Source organism: Gobio gobio (assembly GCF_949357685.1).
Source record: "Gobio gobio genome assembly, chromosome: 8".
Taxonomy (NCBI): domain Eukaryota; kingdom Metazoa; phylum Chordata; class Actinopteri; order Cypriniformes; family Gobionidae; genus Gobio; species Gobio gobio.
In genome coordinates, this window is record NC_137114.1 from 26629699 (window position 1) to 26653526 (window position 23828).

The window sequence follows — 23828 nt, forward strand, 5'->3', positions numbered from 1 at the left end:
TCAGAAGTCGTAGTGAGCATGTTACAAAATTAGTGAGCAGGTTATTAAACCTAAATATTTGTGCATTTGTTTTCAATAGTGTTAAACATTTCTGTTTATAATTCTCCAGGCACTCAACAATGTTTGTGAGGAGATAGTTTCCAAACCCAAGCCCAGGGTTGACTCCCCTATGGACGACAGCATTCAACCAGAGCCCCCACACAACAAGAAAAGCCCAGAGGATGTGACAATGGAATACACTGATTTTGTTCAAAACGACGCAAAAAACAACCATGTCAATATTTAGCAGCTTATTATATTGGAAATGTGGTTGCTGGTCATTCGGTGTTGCAAACAGAGGTAAATGAAGCTTTTTTGTTTCTTATATTTGATGTTTAGAGGCACATTTGAACCTTGTTTTCTTATTTTGAAAATGATATAACTTTTAGTTCATCTTCATTTAGCATCTCTAGCTTGAAATCTTTAAAGCTCCCACTGTTTTTCTCCACATTTTTGTCTGGTCTCTCAAAACCGTCTTAAACCAATGCAGTTCCACTGACTCAAAAACTATATAAAAATATTTCAATTGCTGTTTTGGATTAAGAAATGAATAGATATAGATGTAATAGCAGTCAACAACATTTAGATAACAGCAAATGGAACTGAAACTGTCATTGCCTAGCAGTGACTGAAAGAAAGCTAACGCTGAAAGAAACTATGGCTCTAAAGTGAAAGCTTGCAATTTCAGAAATGGATGTACAAGGGCTGCTGCTATACGCTTGAGTGTTTTGCCTTATTTTCGCTGTGCATTCAATAGGGTATGTCATGTTAAATTTATAGCGCATACTGACAGACAATCTGTGCAGGTGGAAATACACCAGCTGTCCTTGTGAAATTTGTCGCTACAGTGAATTGTTGTTTGTTCCTTTGTGTTGTGCCTGGAACTTTCTGTAAGTTTGAAATCACAATAAAATAAATCCTACTAAAACGTTATTTTCCACGTTTTTCTACAAATCTCTGTAAAGGTATAGGTTACCCAAAACATTTTAATTGTGTCATCTTTTACTCACCCTCATGTCGTTCCAAACCTTTATGAATTTTATCTTTGGAACAAATGATATGTTGTAAAATGTTATTTTGGACCCCATTGACATCCATTGTATGTAAAAAACAGTTTAAACATTCTTCAGAATTAGAACGATATTCTGTAGGTTTGGAATGACATGATGGTAAGTAAATGATGACAGAATTTTCCTTTTTGGGTGAACTATCCCTTTAAGGCTTTAAATCTCATGTTAATGAGTACATATAGAGTAGTATTGCATCCTTCATATCTCCAAAGAGTCTTTAGTTTTATCATATTTATAAAAGACAGATACAGCTGTACAAACAGAGAAAAAGGGTGTCAAAATTGTACCTTTAGGGGTACAGCAGCTTGTCGCTGGGGCAGTACCCTTAAAAGGACATATTTGTACCTTCTTCTTTTTTTACCACAAAAAGGTTCATAGTAGTACCTTAAGGTACGTTGTACTCTAAGGTACTACTATGCACCTTTTATGAGTAAAAAAGGTACAAAAAATGCGACAAGCTGCTTTTTCTCTGCTATACCGATTCTTTCCGAAAACAGTCAAGGTCTTGGAGGCTTGCCGTGGGCGGAGCTAAAGAGTCACGAGCACACACACAATACATCATGGCATTATCCCTGGATAACTTTCGATTCACTAAACATTCATGTTTTTTACATTTATATACACTTACGCGCCATATGGCCATACAAGGAATTCTGCCCTTTATGACGTCATACAGGGCCCTACTAGAAATAAACTTTCAGAAACTTGTTCCTATTTGGCACAGAAATACGTCCAAATTTATTTATTTATTTTTTGGCCATGTTTAGCATGAGAATCCAACTCTTTAACAGTGTAAATAAGTCAGAATGCATCAAATGGCATTAGACCCCTTTAAATCATGAGATGATATTTAAGGTAAAAGACAACTCATTGCTTTGATAGCACTGTCATTTATTTGTCCTCATCCTAGTTTCTTTATCTTGGCGTGCTGATTTTGATGTGACTAGTCATCTGCATCATTGGATAGGAATTTGATTAGATCTGGTTTTTTAATTGCTGGAAAGTTAAAAATAGTGTCGAAGTCCTCAGAAGTGTGGTAGTCCATGAGATCCATTCTGCCTGAAGTTCTGTTACATTTGGATCTTGCCCTCCTCCTATAAAAAAAAAAAAAAAAATCTAATTTGTTACTCTTTGACTTGGTTTACTATTAGATGTGTGTTTGGTCTGCTTGAAAATATACACTAACCTCTTGCAAGACTCAGACAGACAACAGGAAGTACTCGGTGCAGCTTCAATATCTTTGAGGATTGATGGAGGGTCATTCTCATCGATGAGGACATCCAACTGCAATTAAAGCACATTAGGATTGTTTTAGAAGCCAGAATTTAATCTCAGAAACACCACCTGAGCCATTCGTGGGGAAAAACAGCTTTATAAAACAACCCCCAACCACACATGGCTCTGTCCAAATAGCTTACCTCACTCTTTTTATTTTTAGTTTCCTCAGAGTCCAAGACATCTGACAGATTGGTCTCTCTATCCAGTTTGGGTTGAGAAGGCATGCTTAAAGGATCTGTGAGAATTTCAGAGGGAACAGCGGGGTGCTTCCAAGAAGATGGTGTGTCGATGCTCCAAATCTCGTTTTGTCCAAATGTACCTGTGGAGTTCAATGTAGTTTAGGTTGTCATTCATTTGATTCCTGAACAAATGACTCCAATTAATGGGGTTCTTTTCATTGAATCAAACACGTATAGCTTATGTCTTGTGAACCTACAAATTGAAAGTTTAGATTTTATAATTTCAAGTAGTTGTCTCTAGGTCTACTAATGGTGCCGTCACATTAGCAAAATCTTGGGGACAAAAAATATCTATTGTCAGAATTGTAGCAATGGTCAATGTGACACATTTTGTAACTTTAAAATTTTTTTAAGTATCTGTACTTTGAGTATTTTTTTCTTTCTTTTGGGAAATGTTTATTTCAAAATATCATCCTTTTTACTCTACTTCATTTCATAAAAACATATCGTTCCTCGTTATTTTGAACGGGAGAAATCGCCACCCGATTTGAGACACGATAGATTGATTCATGAAAAAGGCAATTCTTTCCAATGAACCTGTTGAATTGGCTCACAAATTGCACTGAACTATTCATTGATGAATCTGATTCATCTGATTGCAGCTGCTCTTGAGTCAACAACTCACTGATTCAGTGATCCGGTCAAAATGTTGTATCGTTGTAGCTTTAATCGTGCAAAAAGTCACTAATTCTGAATTTTTGCATTGATTATTGTAAATGAAAATCATATTTAGGCCATGACTTGTCAGTTATTTGTGTACAATAAGTATAATAATAATAATACGTATATCCTTATATACAATAAGTTTAAGTAATAAATTAAGTTTGCTTATTTCCAGACCAATCCATATTACATGTTTGTAATAATATTTCTTATTTCTGCTGATAATGACTAGAACTAGCTAGAATAAATAAGCATGTGCTTTTAAAAGGGAAGTACATTCAAAATTAACTTTTAAACTGAGTACTTTTACTGGAGTAATATTATATTAGGATATCTGTACTTTTATCAAGTACTTGATGTCTGTACTTTGTCCACCACTGATTTTAACGACGTACCTTTAGTAGCAGGCACGTGTACGGGTAGGGCTCAACCTGTGCAGAGCACATGCCATTTTGCCCTAAAGGCCTTTGCACACTGAGTCTGAAATTTTCGCATGCATTTTTTCGTATTCGTGATCCGAAAAATTCGTCACGCACAGAGACCTTGCACACTGAGTCTGATGCGTATTAATGAATGCGTTACGAAACAAAACAATACAAAATGCCGTCTTCAAGTAGTGAGGATGATTTTTTTGTCCTCTCTCTTCTTAAAAAGAGAAAAAGAAAAAGGAAATATTGGGTCCATCCACTCCTGCGATCGCGTAAAGAGGAAGGAGAGTTCCACCTCCTTATCAAGGAGCTGCGGGATTATCCAGACCGATTCAAAGTTTACTTTAGACTGTCAGTGGCTCAGTTTGATGCTTTGCTAGCGATACTGGAGCCATATATTAAAAAGAAGACCACCAATTTCCGTGAATCAATTGATCCTGAACAGAGACTGCACTATGTCTTGGTATGGATCCCCGCGCGCACACACACACACACACACACGGTTTACAGGGACTTGGTGTGCTATAATAGCTGTGATATAATAATATCTTTTAGTATTTTTGATACAATAATATTTGTATATATAATTGTAGGTATCTGAGCACTGGCGATTCATTCACCACCATTGCCAGCAGTTTTAAGTTGGGCATCAACACTGTAGATGGGAAAAAAAACGGATGCGAAAAACGCAGAAAATCGAACCTGTCCCGATTTTTTTTTGACGGACTAAAGTTTCGGATGCAGTGTACAAGCGTGATTGACATAACGAGAGGTCGAATTTATTTTTTTTCGCATGCGAATTTCGGACTCAGTGTGCAAAGGCCTTTACTCTCCGAAGTGCCCTTTTTTTGGTGGTAGTGTTTTTCTTCTTCTTCAATAAATCATTGCTATTGGTCACCCTTTACGTCTGTATGTTTACAAACATTTTGCCAATGAAAGGTATTAAAAAGAGCTTGTAACTAAATCTTGTTGGATTTGTCAGTAAACCTCATATCCTCTAGCCTGGATGCCAGCCGAATTTAGCTGGAAGTTCGGTCTGGACTTGATCCGTTGTGGAGCAACTATGCTCGAACCAGAGCTGTTCGGACCAATCAAATTGTCAGGGCGGGCTTTATACGATGATGAACATTCACGTCACCAAAGAGCAATTGGGTTGAATTTGTTTACTAAACGGAGAACTTGTTCGTATATGCATTCACCTTTACTATTTCTCTCAAAAATGATGATCGTGTTGGCAAGTACTCTGTGTATCCTTAAATTCTTTTTACAACACCGGCAAAGATCGTTTACACTCATCTTCTTCTTCTACTTCTTCCGTCGTGCGTCCAATTGAGTTCTGTTGAAAACGATGCGTCGCTCGTCATACGTCACTTACTCTGTTGCTCTGATTGGTTGTTGGTCTATCCAATTGAGTTCAGAGCCATTTTCTTTTTTCTGGTTCGGTTGAAACATGCCCCATAATCACAGCCCAATGGAGCAGTATCAGACTCATATTCTGACTAGAATCTGAGTATGATGACGACAGGCTACATAACCTCTATCTTGACTGAAGTTCCGAAGCAGCGGCACAGCAGGCAGCAGCCGAACGAAGTCTTGCAAGGGTAAATAGAGATATTGTTGTTTGAATCAATACAGCGTATTCTTTACGCAAGAAACACTGTCTATGAAGGCTCATTTTGAGGTCTGAGACCAGAGAGAGAGGGCTAGCATTTGCCATCTAGTCATAGGCAGTGGCCTACACTTAAAAAGCCTGTGCATACAGTAGCATTTCTTTTATAAAATTAGATTTTGGCCAAATGTATTTTACAACAGGAAAAACTGAGCACCCATATAGCTACAACAAACTTTGTAACCCACAAATGTGATGCCGGCGTTTTATGACAGACAAAATGCAGATTTGCACACATTCGCTGGTCAAAACCCCCGTAACTGCATTTGAGTTTGACTTTTGTCAAATGTTAATAATATATTGATGGGTAATACAACAACATATCACTTGTTTTTACCATCTGAAAATCATAAATTTCGTACTGGAACTTACACAAAGCGAGTGATCCTCGTCACCTAGGTAAAATATATTTCTAAGAAATGTGTTCTTTGATTTATGATTGCTGATACACTTAATTTATTAACATTTAATCATATTATGGTGGCATGTTTAATTAATGTTTACACTGTTAATATTCTATACTCTCCGCTCGTCTTCACATCGTAAGACTGGGAAAAGCTAGCAAAATGCCAGAATGTCTGGTTGAGGAATGAGCACTCTCTGAGAAAATAAAGGAAATTAGCATCTGAACTCACTCATGCATTTAGCATCCCCATCCGAGACGAGGTCACGCTGAGTGAATCATCTTAGAACGACTTTAATCTACATGCCTTTCCTTTCACCTCAATCTTCCCCCAGAATTCACCCAAAAATCTATATGATTTAATGTGAATTCTCACTATACAGTGTTATACATGTTTGATATCGTTTGAAATGTCTCAGTGCGACTGGTACAAAGATCTCATCCCCACAGAAGTAAACAAGAAGATAAAAGTTAAGAGTTTAGAGATATTTTGATTATTATATTGGGTGTGGCTTCGGACAAATGGTGATTAATGTAAATTCCCATTTTTAACACGTTTCCATTTGAAAGAGGTTTCTGTCTTGGTCTGAGTTTATAAGGAGATGTGAAAAAGGGTCAGGGCGTGAACTTTTACATCGTTCAGCCCATAACGCTGAATGTCTACTAGATGTTCAGCGTTATGTAATTTCCAGAAGTCAGGTATCCATATTTTATTCTTTACTTCAGAAGTATTTGATGTTATGTATGGATTATCTTTGAATTGATTATGTCATTGCCATTATACATTTACCTGGCTGTTAATAAATTGTTACATTTTGATTTATTCGGACTATTCTGACTCTGGAATGATTAACTATCTCTAGTAGATTATGAATGAGTATAATTTAAACAAAGGGTTAAACAGAATAATTAAATGTGTGATTAACCATTAAATATAAATGACCAAATAACCAATTGGCATGCTAACCTAAATTCGAGATTATGATAAATGGAGTCAGATAAAGAGGAATTGGAATAAAATCCTTTTGCCCAGCTGAAAATACAGAGCGTGCAGAGACCCGTGATCGTTAGCCTCAATTGGGACTATTTTAGTGGGCCTTACAACATGTATAAACGTAGTAAAACATATTTTTACTACAGTAATGTTGTCGTTTACATTAAGTGCAAATAGCCCACCTTGTTCACTAAAGGTCTGATTGAGCCAGCCAAAATTAAGGAAGACACCAAGTTATTTACTGCGACAATAGCGTAGGGATAAAGTATATGGTTCAAAGTTGACTCAAATCGACCTGAGGTTCGAATTCGCTTTTTGCAGAACTCGCTCTACTCCCTTTTCCCATCACACGGAAGATCGGAAAGGCATTTATTTTCAATAAAAATGAAGAAAATAAAGTATCTAACTTGTGTTGAATAATAAAGTGTTTATCGGCTAGGGGTAGGTGAACAGACATGCAGTTGCCCTTGGGGTGCCTTTGATAGAGCCAGTTCATTAGCATCATTCGTTCAGGTGCTGTGCTGAAAGTTTTTGATTCACTAAAAAGTCATTATTCCGGAATCAGACTACACTGGTTACGTAGATTTAGTAGTGGCATTATGGATCTGTTGACTAAGTATTGCAGAAAACGATGCTTATTAGCAAAAGAACGCACATTCCACAACCGTTACTTCCAGAAAAACTTGTAGATGTACCTATAAACTCCCCATGGATACTCCACAACCGCACTGAGAAGTCCATTGAGGAGGTAAGCAGAAACTGGTCATTGTCAATGATCTTCAAGCTTGCAGAGAATATGGTAATAATGTTAATGAGATGTAAATAACAAATATAAAACATTAACAAAAAATGTAATACATGAAATAATAGTAAATAATAGCTTAGAGACTTGTTTGTTTTTTCACTTATTGAACCTACCTAGTGATGCTGCTGATGTGTGCACGCCAGAAGTTCACCTCTAGAAATGAATAACACCACATCAAGACTCAAAATAAACATAAAAAAAAAAAATTGGTCTGTCCTTACTCTCAGGAGGGTTTTGTTCAGGCTCCAGGGCATATTGCTTGACATCGTATACGTAGATGAAGCCGACATGATCGGCTGTAAAAAGCATGCTGTCATCTTGCGTTAAAGCCAGTTTCATGATTGCCTGCTGATGCTGAGACTTAAAAATAAGATTTAGATTAGAACTTTTGCCTCATTCTGTTGACACTGAATTTATAATCAAACTTGGGAAAAGATATGATATATAAGATGTACCAATATAGGTTACGATACTTACGGCCTGAAAAGATGTGATGAAGTTTCCGCCATTCAGAACACTCCAGAAATGAACATAACCTTTGAAAGAGATGAACTATGTCCTGCAAATTGTATATGAACTGATTTCTATCATTTTATTCATCACAAAGACCAGTTTACCTTCAGAATCTGAAGATGCAAGCCAAGCAGAAGAGGACAATTCAGGAACAAACGCCCGAGTATTTAAGAAGATGAGGCTCAGCACTATCAATAAAAGTATTAAAAGCAGTCCATATGAGTTGTGCATAATATACCAAGTTTTCATATTACAGATTTGATTGAGGATCAGCAAATCGAAAATCATTATTCGCTGAACATTCATAGAAATATTGGCATACCACGATAACGGCTGCTCTGCTGAGGGGTCGGTTGAGGGGTCTGGAAGCGACACAGTATGCGTTGAGACACTACATTCCAGATGATGATCTCCCCATCGTAGCTGCCAGTGGCCAGGAGGTGTGGTGTGCATTGAGCAATGCACAGGATATCCGCTTTGTGCCCACTCCTCTGTGTGTGAAACATTTAACACATTTCCCCAACTTAACAAGTGCCCCTGCATATTGAAGGGGATTCAAAGTACATGTGTGTGAGTTATGGAGGATGCTAATACCACATCGTCCTGCCAGGAAGGTTTTGGTTTCTGATTTCTGATAGTTTCCTCTTTGGAGTCCTGTCAAAAGAACCAAAAATGAATACCATGTTTAGTTTTAAAATGTAAATCACCAGCAATTCTCACTATTCGGTTCACTTCAATTAAATTTCTGGAATTAAATGTGGTGCATATTCTGGGTTAATCTGGCCAAGAATGGTCTATTCAGATATGCAGAGGCAACCTGACCAAAAAGTTAAAGTACTAATTACACATCTTTGATTTTATGTAACATTTAGTGGCGAGAAAAGATAGCAAAGGTTTGAATATTTGTATTTAAAAAAAATACATAAAAAAATGTTTTATAAACTGGACAGCCGTGTCCCTCAGCAGGTAAATACGTGTATTTTGTTGGTTATGGAATTAATCTAATTCATTTTTCATTCATGGATAAGTTGATTTTACTTCATTAATTTCTCTAAATATTCAACAATATTACTGATCTGCCTGCATTGACACCATTGTATGAGAATTGAACTGAGCTGGACAATGACATCACTGTTTTCTCCAGAGCTGCTGTACAGCTGAAACAAACTTTGTTACATTATTTTCCTGTTATCACTGTAAAGCTGCTTTGAAACAATCTGTATTGTAAAAAGCGCTATATAAATAAAGGTGACTTGACTTCATTTAAAGGCACAGTATGTACGATTTTTAGATTAAAATATCTGCAATTTACTGGCAGAGGAACGGCCCGAGTCAATGCGCCGCCTGTCAGTGACATCATGAACCAGTTTTACTTCCTTATAAACCATGGAAACATCAAAGACTTTTTAATATATTGTGTTTTATTAGACAGGTGAGCAACTGTTTGATACATTTATCGACAGAAAGCGAATCATTGTTATAGCTCAACACAGTTAGGCTTACTGTTTGAGTCTCGTTTTCTTGATTTACCGCGAGTAACATGTTTGTACCATGCATCAGAGACAACACCATTCTGTCAAGTGGCTATCATAGCATAATATGATATTCTAATATCGATCTAGCTTACTGCAGTGTTCAACAAGCAAGTGGGGAGTGTATGTCATTTGAAGGTTGTAAACCTAAACTAGTAGAATAAGTATTAATGTAATATTTTTATAGTATTTCATATTAAATCTTCCTCTACCACTGAAAGAATTACTAAATCAAGGTACCCTGAACACTTAATACAGAATTGACAATAGATGGGAGAGAATTTTTATACATATACGCATCTTTTTTCAAAGCTCTGATTCTCTTTTCCTAAGTGAACAAAAGCTCTTGTAATAGATAGAATAACGGACTGTCAAAAGGGAATGGAGGAATAAACCACACCAAACAGCTCTCCAGCACTTTTGAGGAGGGAGGAACTCTGAAGTAAATGAAATATGGAAATGGAGTGAACAGCAATAAAGGCAAGAGTACCAAGGGGAAGAAACAGGTCATGGCAGTCAACCATTTTATGAGAGCCATCTGGGGAACAACGCTGATATAAAATAAGGTCGTGAGGGAAGCAGGCTGGTCACTTTATACTCACCGAGTAAATGTCAATCCTGCGGTCCCAACCAACAGAAATCACAAATCTGCCAAAAGAAATAAAAAAGTGAATCAGCCCAAAAATGAGGAGGATAATATCCATGAAGATTATGGTGCTCACAGTCAGCAGAGACTCACGCGTTCCTGTGCAGTGTCAGATAGAGGCAGTCACAAATTGCTGCACATTTTCCATCTGGTGGAAAACATAATGCAGGGCTTTGCTTCACAACAGCTTTATAGGGAATGTGGGGAACAAAGCAAATCGATCAAATGCACATTAAGAACTATAAGGAATTATTGACCTTTCTTGAGTATCTTCACGCACTGGCCATTGTTGAAGTTCCACAACTTAAGGCAGCCATCTCTTCCACCAGTCACTAGCCTGGTGAAAAAACAAAAATAAAGAAAACAAAAAAAGTAATATTTTGCAATGTCATATATTTAAATTAGCTTTAATAACCTCCTTCCGTTAGAGTCAAAAGCCATGCAGTTAATTGCAGACGATCCGTGAGCACCTCCAAACTCAAACGTTTGAGCTCCAGTTTCCACATCCCAGATTTTGACAACCTGAATTCAATGAAATATGTTACATATTTAAGTAAAGTACTACATTTAGAAAAGAGGGACTAAAAACAGGTCAGCTGAGTTTAAATGATAGAATTACCATTAAAACACTTCTGGATAAATGTATATCTATTATTTGGGTCTAACTAAAAATGAAGGAAACTTGACTATTCACAATAAGCAAGGGATTTTAGTCACAATTTTGCTAACTTCAACCAAAAACCCTACTAAAGTCAAACAAACCTGTACCCATACATTTCGAGTTGTTACTCACACAAAGCTATCATATGACTGGAATACAAGACCTGGAATATAGCACATAAGTCGTATGAAGTACTTGTGTGTTTTAAGTTGGTAAGCTTTTTTTTTTTTTTTTTTTAATTAATACTTTTATCCAGCAATTGATCAAAAGTGACAGTCAAATCTTTAACACTGTTATGAGATCTTTCTATTTCTAATAAATGGTTCTCTTTTGAACTTTATAATAAAAAATTATAAAACAATGTGTCATGTTTTCCACAAAAATATTAAGCAGCACAACTATTTTCAACATTGATAATAATAAGAAATGTTTCATGAGCAGCAAATCAATATATTAGAATGATTTCTGAAAATTTTTTACATTTTAAAATATATTAAAAGAGAAAACAGTTATTTTCAATTGCAATAATATTTCACAAAATTACTGTATTTTGATCAAATAAATGCAGCCCTGGTGAGCAGAAGAGACTTCCAAACACAAAAATTAAAAAAATAAAATATCTTTATCAAATGTTGTCTTTATCATAGCTTCATAACATGTTTTATAAGAAACTATGATTTTAAAAGCTACTTTTTATGGGGTTTTTTAGTGCTGGGCAATCGATTAATCGCATTAAAAAATAAAGTTATTTAATAATAATATAAAAATAATACCGTATATATGTGTGTGTTGTGTACAAATATTATGTACAGTATATATAAATATAACATTTTTATTAAATATATACATGAATGTGTGAATATTATTTATATACATAATAATTATACACAGTACACACACATATATTATGTAAACACAAACTTTACATAAGTTGCGATTAATCGATTGCTCAGCACTAGTTTTTAATGTTTAATCGCCTTGAAACTAATTGTGTTGATAATAATTATTAACTGAGTTAAGTGATTTGCTCTGGATCACTGATTTGTGGGTTGCTTATAGCTGATACACCTCTTCATGGCAAACTTAGCTTCATATAATCACCAAAAGATCAGGTTTCAAAGCTCAACCTATGAGCATGAGGAACAGAGCATCTGCATCCTCGATGTATGTCCTACAGATACTCCTCAAAACCACTCACCGAGCCCTCAGAGCAGCTCACCACCTGCTTAAACTCCTCACTGTATCCGCAGCACAACACTGGCTCTTCATGGGACATAATCTGATTGCCCATAGGCTGTGGTCTACAACAGATGGCATTTGAAAGGAGAAAGGAAGCAAAATGCATGACAACTGAATGACGTGATAATTCTAACTAAATACACATATAACCTAATGCCAACTGATAATCATAATAGACCTTTATCACACTTCCTATTTCCGGTAAGTGAAGCAGTGTATCGCTACTTCCGGTACTACTGCAACGCAATCAAAACTAATGTAATCCGGCTGCTCTAATTCTAAACAACGACAGCCTTACCTCAGATTTCATGATTTCCTGACACTAAAGGTATAGAGGAAAGCATGGGTGAGACTGTAACGGCGGGATCAAGGTCTTTCCTTTAATAATATGCAGGAGTATGTTCGTGTGTAGACCTGTGCATTTCCAAACAGAGGATGTTTATATCTCATATCCAAATGTGCATTCTGAATAATAAATACATGTATTTCCCAACTAACCTGCCGCAGTCCAGTGCTTGTCTTCTCATTAACAGTGTTTTCTCTTACTGATCATAGTTCATCCCTGTTGAATTTACATTTTTAAATGAATTTGACTGATAAACACCCTTATGAAAATTAACCATGGATTTATTATAGTAATAATGTAGTAACCATGTTTTTTTCGTGGATTGATTGCCATTTGTATTACCACAGTTTTACTACAAATACCATGGTTAAACTAAAATAACCATGTTTTTTTTTTGTTTTTTTTGTAGTAAAACCATGGTTAATTTTCAAGAGAGCAGCATTAAAATGGATGAATGAATGCGCAGTAACTGCCTTAAAGAAATTTCATGATGTTAAACATTGAATTCCTCTTATACAGTAATGCATTGTCAGAATTTTGGCATAAATGTGTGAATTACATACAGTGAAATGATTGTCAATGAATAATGACTAAAATATTTAATAAAATTAAATAAAATATGTCCATTCTGATCTTATTCATCAGGTCTCACTTCAGCGTTGCGGTCACTATTTAGACGAGCACTGAGGACTTGTGGTGAAATAAATAATCATGTATATTTACAAGCATCGGCTTATGTTAAGTTAAAAAAAAAAAACTATGATTCCTTTGAGTTTGGAAAATCCTGTACACAATAATTATCAGTTTATCTCCTTTCACTGAAAATGTCCGGATTTTAAAATTATCCTCCAGATGCTTATTTTCAGATTCGTTTGTTCAATTGGGTGTTACTAGCACATTGAAAATATACATAACCGGAAGAATCGCCACACTGCTTCGACGCGCACTGGTATTCAATTCCGCTGTGATAAAGGCCTATAGGCTTTGAAATCATATAACATCCATGATACATACTTTGTCTGAAGGGATAGTAAGGCGAGAGAATCTGTGGCAATGTAGAGCCCCTTCACAGCTGAAGAGTAGAGGCATGCAGACAGTTCTCCCTGGATTTTACTTGCCCATGGATCGGCAGTAAACAGACACGTCTCATCCTTAATGTGCCATATCTAAAATAAATAAAATGTGACCATAAAAAAAATATACACTTTCATGTTGCACGGCTCTAGGAATATTTCACAGAAAATGACAATTCTATCATCATTTACTCACTCTCATGTTGTTCCAAGCCCATATAAACTTCTTTCTAACGTGAAACACAAAAGGAGAATTTTAAACAATATTCTGCCCACTGTTTTCAAAATAATGAAAGTACATGAGGGCTTGGGCTGTCAAGCTTCAAAAAGGATTCAAAAGTAATAGTATCATAAAAGCAAGTCTTCTAAATAGCTTTGTTTTCTAAACGACTGAAATTTAAGTTGTTATCCCATGCTAATCTTCTCTTTAGTGGGCATCATCGAGTCGGTGAGTTACACTCGAGAACCAGATCAGTTCAATTCATGAACGAATCATTCAGACCGGTTTTGTGGACTGGATCAACTGATTCATAGAAAAGAACGATTCCTTCACAAACTGGACTTTTTTCTTTTCTTTTCATAAATGCGACATGGAGAGATTGGGTGGATTTAACGATTTCTGAATTTAGAAGACTTTGAATACAGTGCATGAGTCATATGGATCTTTTTTGTGGTGGTTTTTTGTGCCCTTATTCACCTTCATTATACTGCCAAGAGTGACAAAGATATGCTTTAGAAATTCCCCACCTGTGTTCAGGATAAAGATGAAAGAAAGTCATTCAGGTTTACAACAACTTGAGGGTGAGTAAATGAATTGTAATCTTTGGGTGAACTATCCTTTTAATAAACAAATGGTGTCTATAAATGTTGCATTTGATTTGACTAATTATGAACATTCAGTTTAACTTTAGCTCAGTTTAATGTTTGGCTTTCTCATATTGACTTTTTTATTTAATAAATCCTGAATTTGACTCTGGATTGTAGTAATTAATGAATTCCTCACCTTAGCAGTATTGTTGGTAGAGACTGAGTAAATGTGCCCTTCTTCTGAGGAGATACAGAGGTACGAAACAGGGGCATTGTGACCTTTCAAAATCCCCGTTGGTCTTCTGCAATTTTAAAATGTAAAATTACTAGCCAGGAATTGAACATCAGTATTCGATAACACAGTATTGTTTATTTTCTGAGGCCTATATAGATCAGAGAGGAAATTGTCCAAAAGAATAAAAACTGTCTTAGATGTTTAAAAGAATTGAAATCAGAGTGATGCCACTTTATGAAGAAGACATCCTGAATATATAATGCATACTCAGGGACATAAGGATTCCATATGCGCAACAGCCAGTCCAGCCCGCCGGTGACCAAAAGATTTCCCTTCTCACAGAAATCAAATGTCTTGACTCCTTTAGGGACGGTGAAGATTGTTTGGTTGCTGGTTGCCCTCTGTTTGACTTTCGTAGACTTTCCCTTTTTGTTCACCTCTCTCATCTGCTCTTGCATGTAGGATGGATGAATGTATCCTAATTAAAAAACAGATTGTTAAACATTCATACACGCATATTCACTCAAACAGATCACAGCTGACAGATTCAGAGCCCCTTTCCCCTCTTTCTGAGTCACGGTGTGTTATTCAAATGAGTTTAACCGGAGCTTCATTACATTGAGAGTTTTGACAGATCTCTCTTCTGGCATTAAACATGCAAGACGCCAGAGTTGCTATTTTCTTCCTTCTGCCATATTAAACAGACATCACTTCTGAGAATAAAGTGAGAAAGGGAGACAAATTTTTTCTGCACTCTCTTGGGTGAATTTGAATTTTTAGGTTACATTTCACCCTAAAATCAATAGTAAAAATAACTCAAATTATATTTTGCACAAATAAAATGAACGCTATTATCTTCATTTCGACCCCTATTCTCATTATCATATTGTGTCTGTATGTTTCGCTTGTATTTCTCATTATTTTGAATTATGATTCTCATTACTGTAATACAATAATAAGGAGGACAATGTGCTTAACTGCCAAGAAATAATGTAAAAAACTGAAAATAGGCTTAATTTCTAATGTTTCCTTTTGATTTTAGGGTGAAATATAATCTTATTAAATTAGAGAAAAGAAATTTTCACATTATCCCACTGTCCTGCAAAAACAATAGAAGTCATTTAATTGTTAAATGTTACCTATCACAATGGCAGAGTCGTCATGGCCAGATGAGGATACAATGGCCGGCATGCTTTGAAAATATTTCACCTGAATTGATAATAAAATATTGTTATATATTTGAAGCGTATTTTTTCTTTCGCAAAAAAGATGATTATAAAAAAAGTAATTTATTAAAATATTTCACTGCCGGTATCTTACACTAACGCACTGATTTCAATGTATATCCATGTGCATTGCAGCGATAGAACCACACTAGGATGAGAAGACAATAAAATTCTTAAATTAATAATAACAAATATTAAACCTTTGACACGCAGTCTTGGTGGACTTTCCATCTGATAAATATTACTTCTGGAGACTGAACTGCATGGTCAAGGCTTATGTTTGGCATGCGATCAACCAGCGGCAATCTTTTCCACAATCTAGGGCATAAATGCATTTTCTTTTTAAAGCTTACAAACCATGCACAAAACATACTATAAAAAGGACTGTTACTTTCCTATGTTATTAGAATACACATGTGATTGTAAATAAGATGAATAGCATACACAATGAGCAAGGTAATATAATATTCTTAACATGTCAGTTATCTCTCCAGAGAACAGTCTCAAAGTTTCGTAATTAATTTATTCAATTTATGAAAATTAGAACATGCCTGCTTGACATGCTGTTGTAATTTTATTTTACAAAACTGCACACGGACAATTTGTACTATTGAGAAACCTTGTTTACCTCAGTTTCTCCCTGATTGATGTTATTAGCAGGATGTTCACACAGCCCTAGAGTTCCCAAAGCTTTGTGATTAGTTAAACACGTTGTATTTCATGAAATTCATATGTGTAGCACTGCCTTTGTTTACTTACCTGAGTATCGCCATATACAATGATACATTCATCCGGGCTAGTAGAGCTAACAAAACCAGAGAATATTTTTTAGTTACAAGAAATGCAAACATTGACATATCATCAAAGAGCATAGTGTGTTCTTGTTTTTAAATATTTCAGCACAAAAAAGAAAAATGCATGAGCTAACATAACATACCCTAATTATTGTATTTGATGTGTTTTCTAATATCATGTTACATTGTAAATGCAGAGTAAATTAAATTTTTTGTAACTAAAATCACATCTGAAAACATTGAACATGAATTGAACATTATCAACAACTCCAAAACATCACAAAACAATGTCTGACATTGATCTGGTCTGCTCACCAGTAATCCAGGTGTAAAGGCACAGTTTCTAGCGCACTCAACTGACAGCAAGGCTCCAAAGAGGAAAGCTCATAAAACTGGATCTCTCCGGATCTGTAAAGTGGGAGAAAAGATGTTGTTTGGATTGATTGAGGGAAAGGCTGAAATCAGATGTGGCTGTTATATAAAAAATATAGATTTTTCCTTAGAACACTACAAAGTTACATGGTATACTCGAGCAGAATAGCAGAGCAGTCTCCAGGCTGCTCCAAGGGAATCGTCACTTTAATAAATGTAAATTGCTTTGGATAAAAGCATCTGCAAATTGACTACTTCATCTTCATTTGAAACAGCATGCCATGGGCAAAAATCTTCCTTAGAAGGTTTTGTACATTACAGTGTATTATAAAGACTGTAAAAACAAATGCATTTTAAGAGCAGTTTACCCAGTTCCAATAATCAGTTTGTTGTATTCTGGCATTGGCACAAAATCCGTAGCCCATTTTGGTTTTCGAATGGCGGATTTTTCAAGCTGGATATACAAACAGAGAAATGATTCAAATTATATATGGGATAGTTAAAAAATGGAGGAGAGCAGGAACAGGAATGCAGGAGAAGTAAACTAAAAGTAAAATAAAATGTAACCCACAAACACACTCTTCTTGCTCTTCAAATGAAGCTTGGGGGTCCAGAGGTTAACAACCCCATCTTCTCTTAGAGTCACAAGGGAGCCATTAGAAGGCAAGTGGATTCTCATAATAGGCTTCCTACATTTTAGAGACTTAACGTTAGCCGGCAGAACAAAGGCTGCCATTTTACTGCAACGTATAGTCTTTTCCTTCGCTTCATACTCCAGGCATATGTATGTGCAGAACTCACGCTAAAAGAAAGAGAGGAAGACTTAAATAGACTTTAACAGATTTTGTTATGGAAGTTTGTACAATATTTCATGGCAAAGGTTATGAGTCTCATTCACTAACCATGCAAGTACACATATTTGTGCATGTAATAATTGTGTATGTATTAATATAAATTGTGTATGTAATAATTTGATATTAATATTACAATATTATGAAACATTAAAATTGGTGCAATAACATAATATAATATTGGTATAACATCAAGGCCATCAAGAGTACAATTTTTGCATAAATTTGGAAATTAGGAATATGCTAACTTGATTTCAATCATGACTTCTATTTGAAAATGTTTGCAAACAATTTTCTGCACAAATACGTGTGTATTCAATGTTACTGAATGAGACCCATTTGCCAACAAAGGTTTTTCATATGCAAAAAACTTGACGCAAAAAATGTATGCAACTGTGCATTTAACAAATTGTCAGTTCATCTGAGAGAGGAAGTTTGAGATTTAAAGAGGATTCATACCCATCCGATTTTGCCATCACAAGTGTAATCGATCTTCATGAATAGCTGTTGAATGTGAGATTCTTTCTGTGACATTGCAAAAGTAATGGATGGGAAGACAGTGAGAGAGAAAATATTGTACAATCATATATAGAGGTTTTATAAATGAAAACATAAACCTCTCAGTACAGTACTTTTACAGTATGTTAATTGTACTTACAACTCCTTTCAAACCTGGGCAGTTTTTCACAACAGATTTGAATTCGGAAAAATCCAACTGATGGATGCCAGCCTTTGCAAACTCCTGCTCAAGAGAACAGAATTAGGAAAATCACATTTTGTTTATTTAATCATTTAAAATTGTATTTCCAAATTATCTAAATATTTTGAATACTTACATCATAGGCCAGTTTAATTTGCTTTAGATCATCAATGGACACCATCTTCTCAATCTGTGTTGGACAGCACAAATAAATGAAACAAGGCAAAAATGTGCTGAAGGAGCCACTCTAAAAAATGCTGGGTTAAAAACAACCCAAGATGGGTTGAAAATGGACAAACCCAGCAATTGGGTTGTTTTAACCCAGCAGTTGGGTTAAATGTTTGCTTAAAACAACCAATCGCTGGATTAAAACAACAAAATCGCTGGATTAAAACAACCCAATCGCTGGATTAAAACAACCCAATTGCTGAATTTGTCAATTTTCAACCAAACTCAGCATTTTTTAGAGTGCTAGCATGTGTTAAATGTGAAAGTCTCCGCAGAGAGGTTTGTAAGAATGAAGATTAACAGAGATCGACATTGCATAGTCACTGTGGCGGATGCTTATTCAAATCGACAAGTGTTGTTTGACATTTGTTGGATGATCAAACAGCACCTTCCAGCATGTCAAAAAATGAAACAGCTGCTGGTTTTCGACAGGTTGCTGTCACATGTTCTGCTCCTCCTTGCAATAATGAATTCACTTGAAATTGAAATGGCTTCGTTGCAACGTGATGATGCCCTTTAATTATGTTGTGGATCAAAAAGCCGAATGCTTCATCAATCTGCAGAAAATCAAGATATTGCATGCCAGTCAAATCAGTCAAACCATCTTCCATGCAAAGAAATTATATGATGAAAGATATAAGATAAATATAGGGGTTCCTTCTGGAATTTTTTTATAGGTTTTTAGATTAGCGTTTTTGTTTTTTGATTTATAAATACAATCTGTGCAATTTGTTGTTTTCGAAATTAATGTTTGAAACAACAAACGTGAAAGTCTCTATAACAACAACCTCAATTTACTCTATTCTAAAAATCCATAGGACATTGCAGAGAGAACCCAGGGTAAATTAGCCTTCCCCGATGGCCTATAATGGATAAGTGCTGCATTTGCCACATAAACAATAAGGATTTGAATTAGGCTGACAGCATTAAACAGCAAAATGAACATATACATTACTGAAAACAGCTGAGCTTTACACTACTGAAAAATGTAGTTAGCAGTGTCCCTACTTGTAGTCCCTACTTAATTTGCTCTCCTACTGATAAATACAGATTATAATTTTCATGCCTTTTTCAGTGTGCAGTCAGATGGCAAATTACCTCCAGCACAAACAAATTTGGGCTTGATAAGGGAAAAATAATTGATTTGCTTACTGGGGTGCAAGTTCAAGCACTCTGTTGAAATAAATAATACATGTCTGTGTCATTTTTAGTCATGACAGATTACCCTGCAATGGTTGCCCATCCAAAGGTTATCCTGCTAATGAATTAATGGATTCTGTACTTGATTCAAAATGTCATTTTAGGAAAAGACTGCAGTTTTGTCCTGCAGAAAGATAATGATTTGGATTTGGCATATTTAATGAAGCTTTGGTGAGAAGAGTGACCAATATAGCCTACTTTAATAGCCAAATTTCAAATCGACAACGTGAATGTGTTAAAAAAAATATAAAATTTAATACAAATATAATTTCACGCAAATTATATCGTAAACTATATCTTTCGCGTCCCAGATATTTGTAAAATGCAGAGTGATAAGAAGATTGAAATGTCCTGCTTACTATTTTCACGAATAACAGACATATTACTAAATTAGGAAATAATCAGAAGATCACGGAGAAGTGGGTTTGTCTGACAGACAGGACTGCGTGTAACTTTTTATTTGTGTAAATTATATTTCACTTTTTAAATGGTCTATCTTAACTGATGCCTGTTTACGTTACTCATTCTAAAATTCGTTTAACGTTAGAGCTTTTTGGATTTGTAGCCAACGCTACGTTAAACGAAAAAAAGATTGTGTCGACATTTGCAAAAACCTGCAATGTGTGAAAAACCTGGCTGTGACAACTTTAGGTTATGAGATTAAACGATGGTAACTTCGGCTAAAATGGCAGTTACAATATAGTTGGTTAGCCTATAACGTTACAACAAAACCTGGGACATAATAATTAGTTTTTTGAAGAATTAATTATGATATGATAAAAGCTACACTGTGTGATATTTTCCCCCATCTAGCGGTTAAAAGGTATATGACCATCCAGTGAATATTAGTTTCTCTTCCTCTCAATTGACCTATCGGTAAGCCCCTCCCCTCGAGCGCAGATGAGCCAATAGCAGTTGAGTATCAGTTGCGCTGGGACCGGAACTCGGACATCTTTAGGTGTTAGCGCCATAGAGCTGCATTGGAAAATCCGAAGCTCTCATCAGTTTGATGGTGTTTATGCTACAAAAATGCTAAAACGTCGTGCCTGAGGTACTGTAACACTGATTCCAGGTGTCCTGAGCGAATTTTCTGTTTGTTATACTCTCGTTAAGTTACGATTAAAGTCCCTGCTAACATACAAACCTACTAACTAACTGTTCTCACGTCATGTAACACTGTAGGTCAAAAACACGAAGGTCTACATTTGAGTGCTTTTCCATATTAAACTGGTTATATGTAAATTAATTTCATTTTAGATATGTTTAAGGTCTACATTATCTGTCCTACTAAGGAGGACTCCTATTTTGATGGGTATTATAGTCTCCGGGTAACGAAAGAAAGAGCTCGATAAACCATCAGTTAAGTTTGGCCATCATTCGGACAGGATATACGCTACAATCTGTGTCCAAAAACATCTTGGGATAAGGTTTTCACACTGACAGCTGTACATTGTAAGATATAGCAACTCCGTTTGTTTGTCCGAGTTAGCAACAGTAACTAAGGGGAGCGGGGCTTACCGATAGGTCAATTCCGATTTCGTTTTAACTCCTACGGTAGCCGATTTAGTCCAAGATTAATATGGCTTCCAGTTCGACCTCGTCCACATTCGACACGGTGCCATCGAGTGTTAAAACGCGAAAGGCGAACCTTGAATTCACGGGTATGTCCCTCTTTGGCTGATGTACTTTCAAGATGGAGGGGCAACATAGCGACCCGCATTCGAACCCATTACCCGTATGTATTTTCAATGGCATATTATAAACTTCGAGAATACTTTATTACTTGAAAGAAGTAAATATACATTAATGAGCACATATATTTTTGAAAGAACTAAGTGTTTTTAGCTAAGAATAAACTAAAAAAGTTACACAGTGTAGCTTTAACATGGGGCTCAATGAGATTCTGCTCCCTTTTGTCCCTAGCGGCCAGTCAATGAATTGCAGTTGTTTGCTTTCCATAATAAGGTGGCAAAAACATGGCAATAATTACTCGTTTTTATTCTATTGTTTACTATATTTATATGCTTGGTCAGTGTTGTTGTGGGTTTTGGATATTTTGCTTAGACATTTGAAATCGCTGAAATAATTTGGCATCAGCCAATCAGATTCCAGCATTCAACAGCCCTTTAGTACAAGTAAAATATTAAATAGTAAAATACATTAGACTCTAATTTCATATGCAATATTATGGATCTACAAAGTGCCTCAGTCCAGCCTCCTCATTTATCATTATAACATTTGCATTTGCATACCTTGACCAGTGAGAGATGATGCTGGGGCAAGTTGCCATTCAATCTAGGTAGAATAGAATTGTTGGGAAAGGCAGCCAAGCAGCAGATGCTGCACAAGTGTGGCCATTTGACTTACCTTAAGCTCATAGAGGGTGCCAGCAGGGTCAGCTCTGTAGCGTTTTCGCATGCGGAGTTTAACATTGTCTCCCAGAGCAAGAGAGTGTCGTCTGGGTTCTTGCCTCAAAAGTTCTCTCTCGAGCCAAGCAGGAAGCGGTTGGCTCCTCTCAGTAGGGTCTAATATGGACCCAGTAGAATGCAGAACCCCATCAGTCTGCTGTCTGTACCGCATGCCCTGCTTCTGGTTCAGTCCAGCAGCTCCATACACTGGTCCAAAATCCGTCGAAATACTGCATAAGAGTGTTGCATTGAATATTGTTTATCATTTCTTTAAAGATATTAAGCAACTTCTTACAGGTGCTTGTGACAACATGTCTCAACAGTTAAAAGAAGGCTACTTTAAAAAAAGGTCTAAAATATTAGCAATATTTTAGCTGTGTTGCTATGTGTCATGAGTAACCACAAACACAAAAAAAAAACGTGTGTGGTTCAGATATACCGTATGTTATGGAGACAAAATGTCCCCACAAAGATTGCAATATCCAAAATCCATATTTTTGAGGATAACCACTTATAAATCATACTAAGTGATGTTTTATGAAAATGTAAAAATGCAAATGCAGTTTTTCTTAATGGGTTTGGGGATAGATTGTAGTTTGTACAGTAGGCTATAAAAATCATTGTCTATGGAATGTCCCCATAAAACATGGAAACGATTTTATAGAATTACTTTGGCAACCACAGATGAGTTTTTTCTGTAGGACAGGCTTTTATTTTTAAGGGAGAACTTTACACCGCCTAAATTTCATTTTGCAAACAAAGCCAAGAGTGTGTTAAGTCAAGTCAAATCAAATTAGAGTCAAGCAATATCTTCATATCTGTCTGTCAAAACATAAATAAATTAATCTTCAAGGACACAAATTGGCCCGGTGTTCCAGCATGGCACCAGAATTATCCACATTCCCTGGCAACAGTAAACACTATGAACAACAGGAGGAGCGACACTCAAGGTCAGGAGCTTGAAAATAACTGAATACCAATGTGGTACGAAACCTAGTCATCATACTGAGATGAAAGTCATGAAGCAGAACAAATTAGTCTCTGTATCAGGAGCTTTTTCAAAGTAGTGCTGAGCAAATTAAATACTTAAATATGGGAACTGGAAGCCATGTAAATATATAAATAAAAAGCATAAAGCAGAATACCTGGGCTTGTTATGTGTCTCAAGTTGTGCTCCAGCAGACGAGGCACGAATTTTCCTGCCTGGCGGCATAACTGAAGAGATTTGAGAGTATCTCTTCTTTTTCGGCTTGGCTTTCGCTCTCTTTAGAGACTGCTTGCTTGTTTTGCAAGGAGCTTAGAGACACAGCACACCTGAGTCTCAGGTTACCTCGTGTAGAGTGGGGTGACTACGCATACATTGTGACGACAGCCACATTTAAATTTGATCATGTTAAAAATGCCTTTTA

General features: G+C 36.0%; 2 protein-coding genes across 3 annotated transcripts in view; one reads left to right on the top strand and one right to left on the bottom strand.

Annotated features, from left to right (window-relative positions):
* Positions 1-2207, top strand: part of hsph1 (heat shock 105/110 protein 1) — a 27632-nt gene extending 25425 nt beyond the window's left edge. For both annotated transcript variants that reach the window (XM_079823193.1, XM_079823192.1), the window contains one exon: positions 110-2207. In XM_079823193.1, the coding sequence (XP_079679319.1) occupies positions 110-286 (177 nt within the window). In that variant the 3' untranslated portion in view covers positions 287-2207. The remainder of the gene's footprint in view (positions 1-109) is intronic.
* wdr95 (WD40 repeat domain 95) lies at positions 2053-22654 on the bottom strand (the record flags this gene model as incomplete). Its single annotated transcript, XM_079823312.1, has 28 exons — positions 2053-2203; positions 2296-2393; positions 2528-2706; positions 7479-7567; positions 7702-7741; positions 7810-7948; positions 8066-8124; positions 8206-8289; positions 8424-8592; positions 8696-8755; positions 10236-10281; positions 10373-10427; positions 10537-10616; positions 10695-10801; positions 12139-12241; positions 13540-13691; positions 14602-14707; positions 14908-15118; positions 15780-15849; positions 16067-16184; positions 16495-16541; positions 16626-16671; positions 16976-17068; positions 17401-17486; positions 17604-17834; positions 18542-18625; positions 18720-18773; positions 22379-22654. Coding segments are annotated over 28 exons (3033 nt in total), but the record flags the coding sequence as incomplete, so codon positions are not given.
* Positions 22655-23828: the final 1174 nt, after the last annotated feature.